Source organism: Dama dama, chromosome 28 (genome assembly GCF_033118175.1).
Source record: "Dama dama isolate Ldn47 chromosome 28, ASM3311817v1, whole genome shotgun sequence".
NCBI classification, from domain to species: domain Eukaryota; kingdom Metazoa; phylum Chordata; class Mammalia; order Artiodactyla; family Cervidae; genus Dama; species Dama dama.
This window is the reverse complement of record NC_083708.1, coordinates 22,871,498-22,891,848: the sequence shown is the minus strand read 5'-3', so window position 1 is coordinate 22,891,848 and position 20,351 is coordinate 22,871,498. Positions and strand designations below refer to the sequence as shown.

The window sequence follows — 20,351 nt, the reverse complement described above, 5'->3', positions numbered from 1 at the left end:
ACAGAGTCAGACACGACTGAAGCGACTTAGCAGCAGCAGCAGCAGCAGTTTCTTTCATCAGTGTCTTATAGTTTTCAGTGTACAGGTCTTTTACCTCGTTGGTTAAATTTATTCCCAGGTATTTTATTCTTTTTGATATAATTATATGTGAGATTGTTTTCTTGATTCTTCTGATAATTCATTATTGGTGTATAGAAATACAACAGAATTTGTGTACTGATTTTGTACCCTGAAACTTTACTGTATTTCTTTATTCTAAAAATTTTTTGTAGAGTCTCTAGTGTTTTCTGTACTTAATATCTTGTCGCCTGCATATAGAGACAGTTTTACTTTTTACTTTCCAATTTGGATATCTTTTATTTCTTTTTCTTGCCTAATTGCTCTAGCTAGGACTTCCAATACTTTGTTGAACAAAAATGACAAGAGTGGGCATCCTTGTCTTGTTACTGATCTTAGAAGAAAAGCTTTCAGGTTTTCCTCGTTGAGTATAAATAATGTTAGCTGTGGGCTTGTCATATATGCCTTTGATGTATGTTGAGATACATTTCCTTGATACCCACTTTGTTGAGAATTTTTAATAGATGTTGAATTTTGTCAAATGCTTTTTCTGCATCTATTTGAAATGATCATTTGATTTTATATCCTTCATTCGGTAATATGACTGAATCATATTGATTGACATTCTAATGTTGAACCACCCTTGCATTCCTGGAATAAATCCTGCTTGATCATTTTATATGATCCTTTTGATGCTTTGTTGAATTTAATTTGCTAATATTTTATTGAGGACATGAAAAGCATTTTAATGACTCTTCTCTATAAGCTGGGAAGTGCTATAGTTAACATGAGCCCTTTATTTAAATAGAGACATCAGAATCTTGGGGCTACTAGAGGCTTAAAAAGCAGCACTTTGCAGCAAATAACAACTGGAGACAAGGTGTACTAACCAGGACAGTGTAGTAAGAATAGTTTGGCCTACAGAAATCTTTGGTGGTCACCAGTAAAGCACAGGCTCCCAGAACCAGAAATGATGCTGAAAAAATTGAACAACTAAGGCAACACAGGTCTTGATCTAGAAAAACGGGTGCTGGTGTATACAACCGATATAGCTACTGAACATCAAGTTCATGCTAAGTTGCTTCAGTGGTGTCTGACTCTTTGGCAGCCCTATGGACCTAGCCCTCCAGGCTCCTCTGTCCATGGGATTTTCCAGGCAAGAATATTGGAGTGGGTCGCCATGCCCTCCTCTAGGGAATCTGTCCAACCCAGGGACTGAACCCACATCTCCTGCATTGGCAGGCAGGTTCTTTACCACTCGTGTCACCTGTGAAGCCTAGTTGAATATTAAATTGGCTTAGGCCAAAAGATGGGGACAGCCCATGTAAGTGATACAGCAGAAAAGCCAGATCAGGGCCACCAATACAGTGTCAAGGCCCTCCCTGAACTTACATGCACAGAAATGAATGAAAGCCCTCTAAGGTGAAGAACTCTGTAATCTCACAAGTATGTTTCCAAAATCTACCTTTGAGGCTCCGTTTCCTAGGATAACGATGCATTGCAGAAAGACAGATATGCTTAGTTGCTTCAGTTGTGTCCGATTCTTTGAGACCCCATGGACCGTAGCCCACCAGGCTCCTCTGTCTATGGGATTTTTGAAGAATACTGGAGTGGGTTGCCATTTCCTTCTCCAGGAGATCTTCCCAACCCAGGGATCGAACCTGTGTCTCCTCCATCTCCTGCACCGCAGGTGGATTCTTTAGCACTGAGCCACCAGGGAACTCCTAACCACTAGGCATTTTGGAAATCATCTGGCAACAGCTCTGAAACCATGGTGGTCTATGGCACAAAGCATAGAACCCATTGTCTAGTTATCTTCACGGTGAAGAGTTAGAATTGATTTCTTCATCATCTATGGCAACATCCCCACATTGGATCCACGATGCATAGAATAAGAGTTATTCTGGCTGGAGTACCAAATGATTTGCCAAGATAAATCCTACTATCAAAAGCTTTAAAAGAAGCACAGGTGTGATTCTTATCACGTCCGGACTTAAATGATCTTTGGCATGTGCAGGAGACAGATAGGGCTTTAGGAATGACAGCATTATGTTTATTAATCAGATTGTAATTCTAACTGTAGCTGTTGTCAAACAGGTTCTCTTTCTTGGAGCAACTCAGTAGGTAGGTATTAATTTGGCCAGTGCATTTTTTTGTTTTGTCTTTATTCCAGTAAGGAGAAGACACTTGTAGCCGCAGTTTATTGATAACCAACATTAAAGATTGTCTTCTCTTAATGTTCCATTAACTTTCTGTGTGCCATTATATAATTCTTTTTTTTTTAATATATAATTCTTGATACTAGACCTTGATCATCTCAGTATCATACAAGGCATCATGCTGGACTAACACATTGATGATATATGCTCATAAGACCTGGAGCACAGGTGTAATTAGCTTCTCTGGATACCCACTATGATATATATCTGGCTGGACAGTACAAAATAAATCCCATGAAAGCACAGGAGCCTGCCACCTCAGCCAACTTTATGGTGGTCCAGTTTCCTGGTGTATGTTGGAATGTTCCGGCCATAGTGAAGAACAAATTGTGTGCTCTATTTCACCTACAATGAAGGAGGACCCTCAGTGTTTGGTGGCTTTCTTTGAATTTTATGTGCAGTGCTCTAGCCCATTTATGGGTTAATCCAAATGCTTCTAGATTTAACTGGGCTCAGGGGAAAAAAGAAAAAAAGAAGGCCTCTCCAGCTGAATCAGGTTGCAGTGAAAAGTGGTTCTACCATGTGGACCCTATGAGGGAGATCCAATGGGCTGAGAATTTTGAGCAAATTAGGATTTTATATAAAATCAGGATTTTTGAGCAAACCACACTCCATTCAGAAAATACCTGTTCTTTCAACTTATTACTGGGCCACTTGAAGTAAAAGAAAAGTGTCCTGCTCAAGAGGGTTATATGAAGGCCTCAGATAGGCTTCTGCAAAGCCTTCTCAAGTTCTCAGAAGGATAGCTTGTAAGCAGTCACACAGAAACTCAAGTTCACAGGCAACAAATTTCTGCTTTATATAGCAATGTTTTTGAAGTCCTTGTGTTATGGTGTGTCAGCTCATCAGACCCACTCTTCAGTCCATTATATGCGTATCCTCTGTCCTTGTCCTAACAAAATAGACCAGCAAGGAATGAAAAGCAGAGAATATACTTGAAGGAAAAACTGATTTAATTCAGTAAGCTTTAAAAAGACACAAGCATGTATAATGAGCATTCTTTCCAAATGAACATTTTAAACATATATGTATACAGTATCAGGATTCTTGAATGACAAGCAACAGAGGCTGATTCTGCCTCTCAAGATTCTCCCAGAGAAGGGGAGTTTCCCCAGTCTAAGTGTGTGTGTGTGTGTGTGTGTGTGTGTGTGTGTGTGTGTGTGTGTTTAAACAGGTACCTACTCCTATGAGTCTGGGCATACAAACCAGCAGTATATCTACTCTAACTTCAAAGCTGAGCTTTGAATTATCATTACATGAAACATATATATTCCTATAAAATCTACATTTCTACTATTAGTGCTTCTGCGATGGTTGGATGGCATCACCAAAGCGACGGACAGGAACTGGGCAAACTCCGGAGGATGGTAAGGGACAGGGAATCCTGGCATGCTGCAGTCCATGGGGTTATGAAGAGCTGGACGTGACTCAGTGACTGAACAATATTAGTGCTTCTGATAGGGGAAAAAAAAATTGGCATATGCTTCTATTGGACATGTCAAAGTAGGTCCTGAAAAACTATCAACAGAAATAGCTCCAGAAGCAGTAAAGCATTCAAAAACCAGAACTTATTACCTTCATTTGAGTCATGTAAGATTTTTGTTCCATATTCTTTAAACTTACCTTTCTGTGACTACTTTAGCTCATTTAATCATAGAAAACACCCTCTGAGTGGCTTGGGCACATACTAGATGAATGGCACCTATTACTGTCTCAGTTCAAAGGGGAAAAAGTTAACAAAGTTAACATCTGTTTAGGGCCTGAACCCTTGTGAATGCTAATTATACTTCTTGATGGCTCTGGGAGATGATATAGGCAGTTGACTCCTATGCTGTGTTGTTTTCAGTCCTGGTAAAGACTGAGAAACGAGTCTTTGGCAATGTCAGTCCTACTTCTTCCCTTCGAACACAGGGAAAATGAGGCCCCAACCTGAGTCCCAGCCGTGTGCAAAGCCAGGATTAAAACACGAGTGGGCAAGCTGGATGAGCAGGCAAGGCAGGCCCACGATAAGGGTCTTGATGTGAGGGTCCGAGTTGCACCCTGAAAGGAAACTCACTCTGATGAGCTGAGTAGAGCTCAGGCAGGACAGAGTGGACCCTGTTCCCAGGCCTCATGGTCAGGACACTCAGCTTAGCACAGGGTCTGCTATCTGTCACGTCCTGGCCTTGCCCGAGGACACGTGTCTGGGTCCTAGACACAGAGGAAAACCAGACACTGGAATGGGCTGTTTCATCAAAGATTCTATAAGCGCCGCCAGCACATGCAGCAATTTTGGCATCTTAACAGCATCCCGAGATGGGGAGTGAGGCATGCCGTCCATGTCGCTGAATCTCAGCCCCCAACTTTGGGGACTGAGGGGTATCAGTGGATACATCCTTAGGGGAGCAGGGTATCAGTGGACTGCCTGTGTCCCAGCAGGAGAATGGAATGCTCCCCGGGAAAGGGCAGTAGTAAAGAGAGACCAAGACCAAGAAACCAGAGAGAGCCGAGTAGAAATAGCTCGGGAATGTCCTTCACCGGAGGTGAGACTCCCAGAAATCCCTGGTGAGGGGTAGATGCCTTGTAATAAAAAGGTTTGGTAAGAGCTGCTTAAACAGGGGCTATTATCGTTAAAATAAACTCTCATTTTGACGAAGGCTGGTGAAGACTGTGGAGCTTGAAATTTTCAGCAGAGATGGTGGTGACATCACTTTTGTCCTCTAGGAAGGTGACAGTGAAGGGCCATCCACACTGGTCCTTCCCAATGCCCTTGCCCCACAGAACGATGCAAACTGGCACGGGAAGAAGACACAAGTGCACAATCTGTCAGACACTGTGTGCACAAGAAACCATGTTTGGTTCTGAGGAGAAGAACCCAACTAAGAATATTGGTGCATGATCCTCAGTATTACTAATCGATTGATGTACACAACCCACCGTCACAGTCAGCATTTGGTTTTACTGAAAGGAAAAACCCAACACAAAGAGTTTAAGTAAGAAATGAGTAAACACGTGTTCTCTCTTAGTTCCTATTTTTAACTTGACTAAGAAAAATGTGTGGTGTCCCCGGCCTGCCAGCAACAGGAAAAGGAGAAATGTTAATATTTATGAGTTCACAGCTGCAGTTTGGGAGAAGGCAATGGCACCCCACTCCAGTACTCTTGCCTGGAAAATCCCATGGACAGAGGAGCCTGGTAGGCTGCAGTCTATGGGGTCGCGAAGAGTCGGACATGACTGAGCGACTTCACTATCACTTTTCACTTTCATGCATTGGAGAAGGAAATGGCAACCCACTCCAGTGTTCTTGCCTGGAGAATCCCAGCCTGGTGGGCTGCCATCTGTGGTGTCGCACAGAGTTGGACCCGACTGAAGCGACTTAGGAGCAGCAGCTGCAGTTTGACCACTGCCAATCAAATTGGCTTTGAAAACGCTTCTTTAATTAAATTAGCTTCACCGGTTAGACTGAGTGGCTTTTATTAGTTTACCACAAAATAGTTTTCAATTAACAGGAGAACATAGAGGTAACATCGCGATCACACTGTTACAAAGTTAAAAGGCTTATGTGTTTGTTTCAATACCAGGGAAAAATACTGGAGCTAGGTTCCCCACCGACAATGCTAACCAGCTACTGGTCCTTTTATTTTGCTCTTATTAATAGAAATATAACTTAGTGAGCTTAGTTATGTAGGCCTCTTCATAGCTTCCTAGGAGTCAGAACTTTTGCTTTCGATACCAAATAATATCTGGAAAACATGCTCACTTTTGTGTTTTTTGAGAAATTCCAAGAACTGGCCCAGATTCATGTGATAGTCATTCCTCAAGCCGTAGTCACCGTGGGCCTCAAGGAGTAATTCTTCAAAAGAATGGAAAAGGCGCAGGTCTTGCCCGTCTCCTTCTGTTTCGATACTCTCCGCATGCTTACAGGAAATGTGCTTCCAGTTGGGGTACCTGATTGTGTGCCAGAATTCCTCACAGTGCTCTTTGAAGCCCTCCACACAGATTATCCCTGGCTTTCCCGTCATGCAAAATCCTGTCACGTCCAACCTTTTCCCGACCTCCAGGATCTTTTTCCGGAGGTCCTGCTGATATATATGGTGACTGTAGATCCACATTCGGAGGAAGGTGTTCTTGACTGGTTTTGCTTGTGTCGATGGTTCGTCCACGAGCTTTCTGTTCAGGAAGTAGGAGGCGCTGTTGTCCTGTAACCACTGGATGGCTGCACACACACACAGCTCCCCTGGATCAAAAGTCCCGATATAAGAAGTGAGGCCTTTGTTGAGAAGCAGCTGCTGCTGTCTGTCAAGTTCTGGTGACCGTGCAAACATCTGCAATGCTACATAGGGGTAGCTGTGAGGCATGGTTACTTGCAAGTCAATTTTCACCTTAAAAATGAAAGGCAAATAGATTTAAGTACCATGAAATCACATAAGCTAGTTTATCAATGGCCACTGCATGATTCTGATCAAGGTATCAACAATAGTTATTTCTTCTGTTACGTGTCAGCTGTGTGCCAGACACTGCACAACTTGACAAACACAATTTTACACACAGACATAACTCCTTCCTTTGATGCAATCATTCCTTCCAATATTCATCAAACACTGACCACATGTCAGGTACCCTATGCTGAAAAAAATATTTCAAGATATTTCTTCTTCACAAGAAGCTAGACATTAGTTCTGTCCTTCATGAAGTCTAGAGCCTAGTGAAGGGGGCAGACATTAAACAAATCATTACATGCAGCAAGTATTTCATTGCAAAGGTGAGAAGCATTGCCATGGAAGAGTGAAGGGATCCACTGAAATGTGTAATCAGAGGGACTGCATGAGGTCTGGGGAGCCAGGGAGCTGCTCTGAAGGAATGATAACCCAAGGCTGAGTAAGAAGTAAATAACAGTGGTTCTCAAATGCCTGGACCACTTGTTACATGGGCTATGCTAACACTGCTGGAGATAAACAGATCAGAAAATGAAGGTCAATTCATTTTCAGAATTTAGATTTTCTACCTGTATTTGCTTTCAGGGTCGTGGTGCCACCGAAGAAACAGTCATTCACTCCTTAAAAACAGTGCTGCCAAAAAGACAACATTTAGATCTGGGGAAATCATAACGTATGTACAAGATAGTCCATACCACAGTAGTAGGACTGGTTAAACTGGATAAGTGACAGAATAATGGCACTATAAGACTGCAAGATGTGTTTAATAAAAACACTAGGCATATTGGTTTAAAAGGTGAGCATACGTATGTAAAATTCAAGATCTTTATTGGAGACAACTAACATCCCATATTTTCCTTTCAAACAAGTAAAGGAAATATGCATCTGGAATATTCTCTATCTGCTTCTTGGAGAGGAAGCTCAGGCTCCAAGTGTTTTCAATAAAATCCGGGAACCTGGCAACAAGGAAAACAACTCAGGGCACCTACCTTGGGCTCCTCGATCTGCAGGGTGATCACAAATTCGATTTTTGGTGGCAGCGCCTCCCTTATGCCGTCCAAGTATCTCTTTATGTTTGTCAGGGCATTGACATCTTCAAGTTTTACTTCTCCTTGGTTAGGAAACATAGAAAACAGCATTTCCATCTCCAGCAGCTGAAGCTGAAGGCATTCCTTCATTGAAGCCGACATGCTGAGACGCAATCAACCTGCCAGGAGAACTGGAAAGGCCCAGGGACACTGGGTTTGTCAGCGTCGGCGGTGTCCAGGGAAATTTCCCGCAGTTCCCTTTCCGTGGTAGCCGCTCTGCAGGAGCGCTATTCCGCACCGAGAGCTATGGGCACAAAGCGGGACACTTACACTCTTCCGCTTTATTTCTTGACCCCCAAATCTAGCATACACATCTCCCAAGATGCGTCGTTAAAATTCAGATTCTCTTTTCCCCCGCCCCCCCGCTTCCGATCTAGGTCCAGGTAATCTGGATTTTCAACAAGTGTTCGGAGTTGCAGATGGCTGGCAAACACCACCTGCGGACACTGCAAGCTTGAATTCTGGGAAGGGCGAGGGGCCCAGCTTCCAAATCCCACCCAGGTGTGGGGCTTGAGCAGCGGTGTCCGCAGCGACCAGAGAGGCCCGCAGTATCTGCGAGGCAAGGCTTAGGATCCCCGGGTTCCGGGGTCTTCCGGGCCCAGCCGCGCTCCACGCCAGTTGCAGCCCCCGCGGCCCCTGCGCCACGGACCCCTGCCGGGTGGGCCTTTCGCCTCTCCCAGGAGCCACTCCGGATCCGGACGGCAAATGTGAGTCCCGACGATTTGGATCCACCTGGCTTCTGCCCCCTGGGGTTCTGCCTTAATGAGAGGGGTCTTCCAAGTAAATAAAATGACGTTTAACGCGAGCTGGCGGGGAGGGGAGGAGCGGCTCGAGAAAGCTTCCCAGAAAACGTTTGGGAGATGAACCTCGAGAGTAGAGATGTGGGATGCCGGGAGCCGAGTGGCGCTCACTGGGGCTGGGACCACCTTGTTGGAGGTCCCGTTTCGGGGCTGGTACCCCCTTCCCACTCAGGACCACTCGGAACCCCGCCTTCCCGGGAACGTGGGCCTGCCACCCTCTGACACCCGAATTTGGAGTCAGGGGCTGCGTTTTTTTTTTTTTTTTGCCGGTCGCAGAGCTCTGAGGGCCCGCGACCCTCAGCCCCAACCCCCGGGCCACCGCGGGGGCCTCACCCTTCCTGGTCATTCAAAGGGAAACAGCCCCAAACCCTCTCGCAACCTCGCAACGCGGATCCGCAATTCCGCAGGCGCGAGCCGCGCGTGACGGGCGCGGAGGCGGGGCGGGGCCAACAGGCCGTCCCCCGTGCTGATTGGCTGAGGGGCGGGGCAACGAGCCGGAAGCCACGCAGAGCCACGTCTTCGGAGTCTCAGCGCCGCAGTCAGTTCCCTGCGCCGCCGCGAGGAAGGTGGTCCGCGTGGTGGGGGTGAGGTGAGTGTGTCGGCGGAGGTGAGCGGGGCCCCGAGGCTTGGCTGCGAGAACGGGACGTTGCGGTGGGCGGGGGTTCGGCCGCCCGAGAGGCTAGTGGGCTGGCTGGCGGACTGAGCTGCGGGCCGCGAGGGACACGCCTACTCGTCCCCGGCCTGGGGAGCGGGCTGGAGGCTCGGGCCCGAGAGTTGAGCTGGGGGAAGGGGTCTCGTCCATCACCTCAGTGCGGGCCTCAAGGCTGGGTGCCAGGAAACGTGGGCAGATTCGGGGACGCGGAGAGAGGGGAACTAACTAGGTGCTGAAGGTTGAATAGAGGGAAGGGGATCGTTCTTACCTTTTTTGAGTGGTCCCAGTTTGGACTTGACAGTACTTTCAATAAACACCTTTGCATACTCATCAGAAGTAGTTTTAGGACATAAAACGCTTGAAATGATGGAAGCATTTTATCTTGACTTTTTTTTTTTTTAAGACTTTTGGACGAAACAAGTTTACGCCCTTATGAATAATTATGGTATATTGCCGACTGGCCAGTTTTTAATGAAATGTCTTCATGCTTGAAAAATAGATTTGATCACTCTGGGTCAAACTAAATTAGCTTCCTAAATGCCAGTTTTTTTCAGCTGAACAAAATAAAATGTTCATTGAAGCAATCAAGGACAATAAAGAGAACAAGGAAGTCTAGTGGGCTACAGGCTGACTTTTGACTTCAAAATTAAAGATGAAAGGAAGATGTTGCTTGTTTCAGAGCTTAATTTAGGAGGGCATCAGGATCCTCTCTTATGAAAATACAAAAATCCACCCCATGGTGTATGTGGAGGTCTGGACAGTCTTGGAGAGGAGGCTTTTCCCCTTTGCTTTTCCTTTGGGAATCAGTCTCTGTAGCCTGGGAGGAATAGCAGAACTTCACGGATTTACCAGATATTTTGCATAGGCAGCTCAGGTCCACTTGAGAGTGTGACTTTAGGCCTCAGTCCATCAGCAGCTCTCCATGTAAAATTTAGGTTGTATACGCTAGACCCAGAATTACGTTTTCCCATTTATAAAATTGGATGATCCCTGATCATGTAGAATTTTGTGAATCGTAAGTGGTCATATGTGTGGATTTATTTCTAGGTGCTCTTGTTCTGTTCCATTGATCTGTTTTTATACCAAGGCCATACTGTTTGGATTACTGTAGCTCTGTAGTGTGGTTTGAAATCAGGGAGTGTGGTGCCTCCAGCTTTGTTCTCAAGAGTGCTTTGATTATTCAGCATCTTTTGTTGTGCTGTGGAATCTTCATGTTAGTTGGGAGTGGACTGTTTAAAGTTTGCCTTGTGTCCAGGAATTGTTGGGGACAACCTGATTTCTGTCCTGAAGTGGACAAAACAGGTAATGCTAACCCACGAGATGTATTCTACTGTTCTTCTGTCTCAAATGTAGGCTTCTTTGGGAGGGTCAGAATGAGGCAGATGTATTAGTTTGGGATGACAGGTTTTGAAGCAAATGGTCCTTGGTAGATTTCTTATTATACCTGAAAAATATTCCTTTATTTTGCAGACATGGATTTAGATGCTGTTACAAAGCAGTCAGCGTTACATGCCAAGCCTGACGGGCTCACTCTTCAATATGGGACTGCTGGATTTCGAACGAAAGCAGAACATCTTGATCATGTCATGTTTCGAATGGGATTATTAGCTGTCCTGAGGTCAAAGCAGACAAAATCTACCATAGGAGTCATGGTAACAGCGTCACACAATCCTGAGGTAATGCATTTAGTGCTCCAATAAGACAAGCTTTTATTTCTAAGACCAAACCTTAGTTTCTGAGCACTTTGACCCCAATTCAAATTCTAATTCTAGTACTTTGCTTTTTCCTTGTTATCTGCCTTTGGTTTTGAACAAGCAGTTTTCTTAACAAGTGGTCATTTCGCTCACAACTCTTTAACAGTTGTAGAGAGAGTGAAATGAGACAGTCATTTTTTAGAGTGTGTCCATATTGAGAAATAACACAGTGTCCTTCTAACTTAGTTGTATTGAGACAGCATCAGTAATAAACAGTGTTGACTCTGTTAATGTGGTAGAGTTTGAAGAGATTGGAGGCAAGCTGGGGGAGGGGAGAGAACAAATTTTTGAAAAGACATAGCACACTTTGAAAATTTTCAGACAGCTTTTCTTTAGCTAGGGAATAGTCTCCTGTTCTGAGAGTGAACAGCTGGACATGTGACTTCAGGGATCCAGAAGTGAACATTGGACAGGATATTGATCAGGCCTGATGAGTCTAGGGTTTATGACAATCAAGTTTTTTAAAGTATTCCTCTGACACAACTTAATTATCTTATTGTGTACTGGCCTCTAACTTTAAATAATTTGCTTCTGTTCTGTTGCTAGACTTTTGCCTTTGTAGCTAAATCAGCAGCAAGTTAAAGTTCTGTGGGTTAGTGAAGGATTGTAACCTCTTCCTCTCACACCTGCCCCCCCCCCCCAAAAAAAAAAAACAAGAGGATGTTGCTTATTCAGCTTCTAAATGTGGATTGTTATAACTATGTTGTTTAAATGTCTAAATCACCACACTTGCTTAATGATTTGTAGGCAGAACCCCAAATTTATTGTTCATTCCAGAAGCACTTCTTGGGACTTCCCTGCTGGCCCAGTGGTTAAGACTCTGAGCTCCCAATGCAGGGGGCCCAGGTTCGATCCCTGGTCAGGGAACTAGATCCCACATGCTGCAACTAAGACCTGGTGCAGCCAAATAAATGAATAAATATTTAAAAAACAAAAAAAAGAAGCACTTCTTAAAACAATTTTGAGCTCTTGTCTTCCAGTGTGTGCTTTTGAGTGCAGCCACAAGGAGAAGGATCGCCAGGGGCCCTGGGTCTGCTGCCGTTGTGCCTCGTCAGTTAACTGATGGTGAAGGCACAGACGACAGCCTTTTAAAAAGCTGGCGTGGCACAGCAGCCGTTGGGTGTAAGAGTCGGATAGACTTGATGTTTTTACATCAGCGCTGACACTTCCTGGCTGTATGAACATAAGCAGATGACTTGCTCTGAATCTCAGTTTTCTCAGAGTGGAGTAACCACAGGAGGATTAGTTAGATTGATGACATGTGTCGTGAGGATTTACTGAGGTGATGTACGTACAGTACCTGGCCCAGCACCTGGCCTTCAGTCGTGGTCACCGGTGAAACTGCCCAGCCATCACTGTCTTTTGTTTGGAGGGAAACACCTTGGGTTTACTTCCTCACTTCACCCTCATGACTGTGCACAGATGACTTATTACTGTTTTTTTTTTAGGAAGACAATGGTGTAAAATTGGTGGATCCTTTGGGTGAAATGTTGGCAGCATCCTGGGAGGAGCATGCTACCTGCTTGGCAAACGCTGAGGAACAACATTTGCCGAGAGTGTTGGTGGACATCAGCGAGAAGGCAGCCGTGGATCTGCACCAAGATGCCTTCGTGGTGATCGGTAGAGATACCAGGTGCCCGTTAGAGCCACAGTGAAAGCTGATTTTTGAATGCCACATAAATGGTTGTATCAGTTTTAGCACCCAAGACAAATGGAAAGAGTCAAGTGGAATGGAACCACCCTGCGAGGTTCTTCCTGGTCTTTTCAGTAGGATGTAGGAGTTAAGTCACTGCTACAGCTTGGGCTTGCTGTCCGAGCCCCAACTCTCAAGCTTTCTGTATGAGTTGAGCAAGTCACTTAACCTTTTGGAGCGTACCTTTGCTCACCTGTAGTGTTGATGGTGAGCTTACATCTTGCAGGACTTCCTGAATATTACATAAGATAACATATACATCTGTTTCCTGGCACAAGACAGGCACTTACCAAATGTCTCCCTTTATTTCTTTATTTTTCTCTTTATTTCTGTAGGTTTGAGCCTTTCCCCTGTAGAGTAAGAACATGTGATTATTACTTAACTGTGTTTAGAGACTATAACCTTATTGTTGGCTCACACATCATTTTCCTGTGCTAGAGTTCGTTGGAAAGCGTTAACCATCTATATTATTTCTACATGTTTGTCACATTTAGCAACTCTTGCCTTCTTTCACAGAGAAGTGTTACTGTAAAATGTTAGGTTAAAAGTGTACTTTGGAACAGAAGCATTCTCTTTAGCATAAGATCTGGTTCTAGCCAGAGATGTGTTCTAAAGTAAATTTCTACTCAGTCTCCAAATGCCTTACCATTTTACCCTTACCCATTAAGTGTTTTACCCTTAATGTGTTACCACTGATTGTGGGTTTGTAGGTAATGAATAGCCAAGTGGTTTATGTTCTGAAGCAGATATCATCTCATGGTAAATCCGTCCACATGTGTTTTCCTCTCACCTGTTAACTAGTTTAAATGGTATAGAAAGTCTTGTTCTATAAAGCAGGTATGTATATTGATCTTTATTTTCAGATAGAAAAATAATTTATTCTGACTTTTTAACATGAAAACTAGATTCTCTATCCTTGGTGGTTTAACACCTAGCCGTGGCTTACACACACTCTGTGTGTATTTACCATTACTGTTTTCAAGCAGTAAATGTGTTGTTACCGTCAAACTTGAAAAAGTGTTTGAGTGTAGGAGTAATTAGTGTTACAGTTATATTAGTGTTAAAGTTTATTTCTATTTCCTAAATTCATTTAAAAGGCAAAACTCTTTCCGAGAAACATATTGAGAAAGGCTACTGGAAAATGCTTACACTTTACCTGTATTTCTTTTCAGAATTTTTGGGCTATTCAGGTTTCATTTAGTTTGAATACAGTGGACTTATTATTCTGAAATTTGTAACCCAGAATTTCTGCATTTGCTTTCAGAACTTGCAGCTCAGTTGGTCTTGGGTTAGATGTAATATTTTCTTCCTTTTCCTTCCTAGGCCCAGCAGTGAGAAACTTTCACAGTCTGTAATAGACGGCGTGACAGTTTTAGGTGGTCAGTTCCATGGTATGTACTTGTTCTGATTTGTAAATTAATCTTAAAAAAAAATCTCAAAGTGAATACATAATTTAATTTAGAAAAGTTTGAAAATAAAATTAAAGTGAACTTGTAGATATAAGCTACTAGCATTTTAAGTTAAAAATTAAAAAAAAATTTTTTTTTCTGGTCATGCATGTTACATTTTACCTGTAGGAGATTATCTGTAGGCAGTACTGATCTTAAACAATTTCCTTTAGTAAGGCTGAACATACTGATACAAAAACCCTTGAAGTTACTTGAAAAACTCATTCTGGGGAGTTGTTCTTACTGTCAGGCAGGTATTCTCTAATACCTGATCACGTGTGTAGTCAGTGTGACAAATAATGATGAAAAATACCTTTGACCGACTTGTAATCATGATTTTTAAGTTTTGATAGGTGATCTTTCCTATTTTACCAAGTGAAGAATTAAATGCAACGAAACAGGCTGGGATCCTCTTCTCATATTGGTTGTGCATCTTGTGAATGCAGTGACTCCACTGTGCTTGGAGCTGAATTTTCCTAATGTCAGGTTTCTCTCATTCAAAAGTATCTTCTTTTGATCCTCTCAACCTCCTATGTGTTCCTTAATTCCCAGTTAACCTGTCCTGTTTCAGACTCGCCTGATTTGCTTCTCTATTTGCTCTTCTGATCACAGTAAGCCTACTGGTGGTGAATCCCCGTCCTTGCCCCTCCAGGGAAATGTCTGCCCCAACACTCATCTGCCAGAAAGCAGGAATTCACCTGGGGCCTGGGCCTCCCCAGGAGTGTTTGGTTAAGTTGCTGGACCTGTGCACCGTGTTACCTGCACAAGTGCTTGTCTACAGAGAGAAGGTGTAGCTTTTGTCAGATACTCAAAGGGACCTGTGATCTAAGAATAACTCTCAGAACTTACATTTTAAATTTTTTATTCCAGCTGATCTCTGGGCAGCTGTCCACACTGATCTCTCCCTCTTTTTCCCCTGCTTCCTCGACCACTGTACCATGTTGTTCTGTTCTCCGGATCCTCTTCTGTCTCTCCTAATACAGGCTTTCCTCACTTCTTGCTTTCATTCTGCCTCACTTCTGAATGAGCATCCTTGCTGCCATAGCTCCAGCTTCAAATATTCTTTTATTCATTCACTCATCAATTCATCAGACAGTTTTGACTACCTGCTCTGTAGAACCCTCCAGGAGTCCGTTTCATGGCATAGCTCAGCCTATAGTAAGAAACCCATTTTGTATCATGACATGTCTAATGTGCTTGTGTGAATAACTGAAACAGTTTTCAGAGAATAGTTCTTATCTTCCTCCATGACATGCGTTCATCTGTTTCATTAAAAAAATGGAGAAATGCTGACTGAGTCTCACTAAGTAGATTCCCTGACCTCTTGGCAGGGTTTTTGTTTTTGTTTTTTCAATAATTTTTAAAAAAATTCTTGTTTTCGGCTGCACTGGGTCTTCGTTGCTGCCTGCGGGCTTTCTCTAGTTGCAGCGAGTGCGGGCTGGTCTCTAGTTGCGGTGTGCAGCCGTCTCACTGCGGCGCCTTCTCTTGTTGCCAAGCATAGGCTCAAGGCGCTCGGGCTTCAGCAGTCGCAGCTCTCGGGCTCAGTTGCCCCATGGTGTGTGGAATCCTCCCTGACCGGGGACCAAACCCGCATCCCCTGCTCTGGCAGGTGGGCGCCCAGCCACTGGACCACCAGGGATGTCCAGCAGGTGGTTTTGAAAGCACTGGTGTGAGTTATGTTTCCTCGTAGGTGCCTGCCCCCTCCCCAGGTTCACCCTGCCCCAAATCGTGATCTTTCTGCCATCTGCAGAATGGTTGACCTGTCCAGCTCTTTCATTCTAACTCTAGAGCCATCACTCTTTCTAGTGTTTTAACCTAGAAAAATTTGAGAGTGATTTAAAAACAAACAAACACCTTTTGCTCATTGCTGTCTTCCACTTAATGTATTTCAGGAAATCAAAGGCAGTTGATATGGCTGCAGCTCAGGGAGACTGAGAGAAGCTACTAGAAGATAGGGTTAGGGAGGTGAGCAGGGCCGGGTCATTCTGAGCCTTACAGGTCGTGGGGAGGATTGGGGTTTTACTTTCAGTGTAGTGGGAGTCCGCTGTGAAGGAGTTTATGCCAGTGAATAGGATCACATTTTCCCTTTAAGTCAGTCCCTCTGGCTGTGGTTTAGAGAGAGGAGGGAGTTGGTCATCAGAAAGGAAGAGAAACCAGCTAGGAGACTATGTAGTAGATTCATGCAAGACTTGAGTGCTAGTGAGAAAAATGGGAAAAGGTGAAATTAGTAATGAATTTAAAGGATTTTTGTGATTCATGGTGAGGTTAGAGGTGTTGGCTGCTAGGTTTCTGGGTTGATCCATAGAATGGATGCTGATGTTTTTACTGAGTCACTGTCATTTAGTAAATGTTTATTTTGTAATTTTGATACTGCTCACAAAATCCACTTGTTTCAGCCTTCAAAGTGTGTGTCTTTGGACTGTTGTTTGTCTCTCCTTATACACTGCCACTGAGCTGGTCTGAGCTTTTACCCACTTTTTTTTTTTTTAAGCTCTTCCACCTCCTCCCGTCTAATCCTTAAACCAGGGCCAACCTTGACTTCACAAAATACCATTTCTGTTACACAGCTGCAGTGCTTAAGAACCTAAAGTGACTATTTGCCTTCCGTCAAGACTCTTGTGCTTGACTTTGAAGACCATTGACAAATTTTGTCACAGTATATTTATTGGATCCTGGTCCACTTTTGCTGTTTCTCTTGCTTCTTACTCATATGTGTTTAGCTATTTTTGACTGTAAGCTGTTTGTTTTCTGGGAAAATTATCTGTGGGACATTTTTGAGGTTTACGATGAAGGTGTATTGCCCTGGCGGGGTTTAGTGTTTGCTTCTGCTTGAGGTACTTCCCGACTGGTGGGTGATAAGGTTCTTTGACGACAGCATTCTTCTGGATCCCTGTGGTTATGTGCCTCTGGGCTGGGAATCCCAGGAGGCCTGTACTTGTGGTGACAGCTCTTCAGGAATGGACTTTCCACTCTGCTCTGTTGGGTGCCAAGTCAGTTTTCTGGGGAGGAGGCCCTGGGGGCTTACTCATTTCTGACTCAGTCTTGCCCTGAAGAATTGTTGTTGTTTAGTTGCCAAGTTGTGTCCAACTCTTTTGCAACCCCATGGACTGTAGGCAGCCAGGCTCCTTTGTCCTTTGGATTTTCCAGGCAAGAATACTGGAGTGGGCTGCCATTTCCTCCTCCAGGGGATCTTCCCGACCCAGGGATCGAATCCTCCTCTCATGCATTGGCGGACAGATTCTTTACCACTGAGCCACCTGGGAAGCTCTGCACTGAAGAATAGTCCTTCTTTTAAAAAGTTTAATTTTTATTTTATTTCAGTTTAGTTGTTCAGTCGTGTCCAACTCTTTATGCCCCATGGACTGCAACATGCCAGGCTTCCCTGTTGAGCAACTCCTGGAGCTTACTCAAACTCATGTCCATAGAGTCGGTGATGCCATCCAACCATCTCACCCTCTCTTGTCCCCTTCTCCTCCTGCCCTCAATCTTTCCCAGCATCAGGGTCTTTTCAGATGAGTTGGTTCTTCGCATCAGGTAGCCAAAGTACTGGAATTTCAGCTTCAGCATCAGTCCTTCCAGTGAATATTCAGGACTGATATCCTTTAGGATGGACTGCTTGGATCTCCTTGCAGTCCAAGGGACTCTTCAAGAGTCTTCTCTAACACCACAGTTCAAAAGCATCAATTCTTCATTGCTCAGCTTTCTTTATAGTCCAACTCTCATATCCATTTTATATAGGAGTATAATTGATTTACAACATTTAGTTTCAGATGTACAGAAAGTGATTCAGTTATACACATATCTGTTCTTTTTCAGGTTCTTTTCCCATTTAGGTTATTATAGAGTATTGAATAGAGTTCCCTGTGCCATACAGTAGGTCCTTGTTGATTATCTATTTTCTATATAGTAGTGTGTATATGTTAATCCCAACCTCTTTAATTTATTCCTCCCCTCCATGTTTCCCCTTCAGTACAATAAGATTGTTTTAGAAGCCTGAGAGTCTGTTTCTGTTCTGTCCATTAGTTCATTCGTATCATTTTTTGAAAATTAGATTCCACATATGAGTGATATCACATGATACTTGTCTTTGGCTTACTTCTCCTAGTATGGTAATCTCTCGGTTCATCCATGTTACTGTAAATGGCATCATTCAGTCTTCTTTATGGCTGAGTAATAACTCATCGTAATATGTATTACATCTTCTTTCAGCATTCCTGTCAGTGGACATCTAGTTTGCTTCATGTCTGGGCTGTTGTTAATATTGTAAATAGTGCTGCAGTGAACCTTGGGGTGTGTAATGCGAATTCTGGTTTGAAGAATAGTCGTTTGGGGCTTCGGGCTCTTGAAGGCTGTTCTGCCAGGTTGCACGTCTTAGATCAGCATGGACCTTCTACACAGAGAGCCATTGCTCAACTCCTAGTTTAGGGGAATGCCCTCAGAGCAATACTGGCTTCTCTTATCTTGCAACCTGGAATTCTCTTTTACTTAACTTTGGCCTAATAGTACTGCAGTTCTTTTTGAAAAGAAATAAAAGTCTTTTATCTTTCATTTTTGGTTGTTTTTAAAAGGAGGGTTCATCTGAATTACATAGTTTATAATGTTATGAAAATAGAACTCAGTTATTACTTTTGTACATGGCCACCGATCTATACCAAATGACTGGTTTTGCTGTCATTAGTAGTTCATATTTCGTTTAGAACTGAGTATGTGTCCAGTGTGTGCCTCTTCTTCCACCACCGAACAGTTCATTCTGACACCATCCACCCAGCGGCCACATCCCACGGGTGCAGGGCTCAGGGCCTCAAACCTTGCCCCTCCCCACCTTCAGATGCCGTCACCTGGGCTTCTGCCCACCCTCTCATTGGGTCGGTTAATGTGTTTAGATAGGCTCATAGAACTCAGGGAAACATTTTACTTCCTAGAGTACCAGTTTATTATAAGGAGCGTGACCCGGGAACAGCCAGGTGGTAGAGATTTGTGTGGGGAGGAGCGTGGAGCATCCATGCTCCCTGGGCACTGCAGTCTCCACTGGCTCCCCATCCTTTAGGGTTTCTATGGAGGCCTCCTTATATAGGCATGGCTGCTTAGATCTTTGGTGTTTGAACTCAGTCTGTTGCCCCTCCTTTCTCCCCTCCCTGGCGTTTGGGAGGAGGTTGGAGGGGGGCTGGGAGGACTATAAGTTTCAGTTCTCTAATCTGTGGCTGGTTCCCTGGCAACCAGCTGCCACCCCTAAGGTTTCTAAGAGCCTTCTGAAAGTCACCTTATTAGCATAACAAAAGATGCCTTTCTGTGGAGGCTCTGTCAGAAATGGAGACAGATCAAATGAATGATTCTTAGTATAAATCACAGTATCACAGCATGACCTGTAGTTTTAATGACTTCAGTGGATGTTTATGCATATTTCTGAGTGGTTTAAAACTTAGCGTTTCTTGTATTTTCTGAGATGTCTTCTTTTAAAGAGGATTTATGACCCTGAAATTGACACAGTATGAGTCTTAAACTTTGTTAAGAACTGTGTTAAATGGCTTTTTGTATTTCTCTGACAGATTATGGCTTGCTGACAACGCCACAGCTGCACTACATGGTCTTCTGTCGAAACAGCAAAGGCCAGTATGGAAAGGCAACCGTCGAAGGTTACTACCAGAAACTGTCCTTGGCCTTTGTGGAACTCACCAAACAGGTTGGAATCTCTTGAATGTGGTTAGAGTTTGAGCAGTTGCTTAAAAGAGCATCAGTTGAACAGTTCATTTAAATATTTGTCACTCTTCTTTCCAAAAATTTGGCCTGTCTGCTTTTTCTTTCCAGGGCACTGCAAGGTCTGGCCCTTGTACCCAGCTAACTCTGTGTTGGCATTTACTTGGCAAGGCACATAGTATGTTTTTGTTACCGACTAGGGTTCTTGGCCTCCTTAATCAGTAGAAATTGGTAAGAGGCCAGACAAATTCAGGCAGAGCTTTACTGGGGCCCCTGCTGCAGCAGAAGGGAGCAAAAACCACGGATTCGCTTGCTTGCTGAGGGGAGGCCAAGGTGATTCCTTACATTGGAGGGAAGAGGTGTGTCCAGGGTTCTGGCTAGAGGAGGGCTTAGGTGGTTTGTCCACTCCTCAGCTGGTGTCATGTGCAGGGGGCATGCACAGTACCCTGCTTTTCCTCCCAGCTCTTCAGAAGTAGCAGTTGGGTGTTTTTGGATGGTTTTTGGTGTCTTGTCCATAATTTGCCCCGACTG

At 44.0% G+C, this 20,351-nt stretch overlaps 2 protein-coding genes across 3 annotated transcripts in view; one reads left to right on the top strand and one right to left on the bottom strand.

The window, feature by feature from the left end:
* Positions 1-5,712: 5,712 nt before the first annotated feature.
* RWDD2A (RWD domain containing 2A) lies at positions 5,713-8,969 on the bottom strand. 2 transcript variants are annotated; one of them, XM_061131930.1, is made up of 3 exons: positions 8,913-8,969; positions 7,681-7,910; positions 5,713-6,637 (listed from the first exon to the last, which is right to left on the bottom strand). In XM_061131930.1, the coding sequence occupies exons 2-3, from the start codon at positions 7,879-7,881 to the stop codon at positions 5,960-5,962; spliced, it is 879 nt and encodes a 292-aa protein (XP_060987913.1). In that variant the 5' UTR covers positions 7,882-7,910; positions 8,913-8,969; the 3' UTR covers positions 5,713-5,959. The 2 variants fall into 2 exon arrangements, with proteins under 2 accessions (XP_060987913.1, XP_060987914.1); XM_061131931.1 differs by lacking the exon at positions 8,913-8,969 and adding an exon at positions 7,261-7,324 and having other exon boundaries at positions 7,681-7,817.
* Positions 8,970-9,060: 91 nt separating this feature from the next.
* Positions 9,061-20,351, top strand: part of PGM3 (phosphoglucomutase 3) — a 27,421-nt gene continuing 16,130 nt past the window's right edge. The window contains exons 1-5 of the mRNA XM_061131924.1: positions 9,061-9,168; positions 10,702-10,907; positions 12,434-12,618; positions 14,002-14,069; positions 19,673-19,806. Coding sequence (XP_060987907.1) covers positions 10,704-10,907; positions 12,434-12,618; positions 14,002-14,069; positions 19,673-19,806 — 591 coding nt within the window. The 5' untranslated portion in view covers positions 9,061-9,168; positions 10,702-10,703. The remainder of the gene's footprint in view (positions 9,169-10,701; positions 10,908-12,433; positions 12,619-14,001; positions 14,070-19,672; positions 19,807-20,351) is intronic.

Excerpts from the sequence above, each read along its gene's own strand:
- RWDD2A (XM_061131930.1), bottom strand. The coding sequence starts at position 7,881 with ATGTCGGCTTCAATGAAGGAATGCCTTCAGCTTCAGCTGCTGGAGATG. Across the intron at positions 6,638-7,680 it reads TGCAGATCGAGGAGCCCAAG|GTGAAAATTGACTTGCAAGT; the intron begins GTAGGTGCCCTG and ends TTCATTTTTAAG.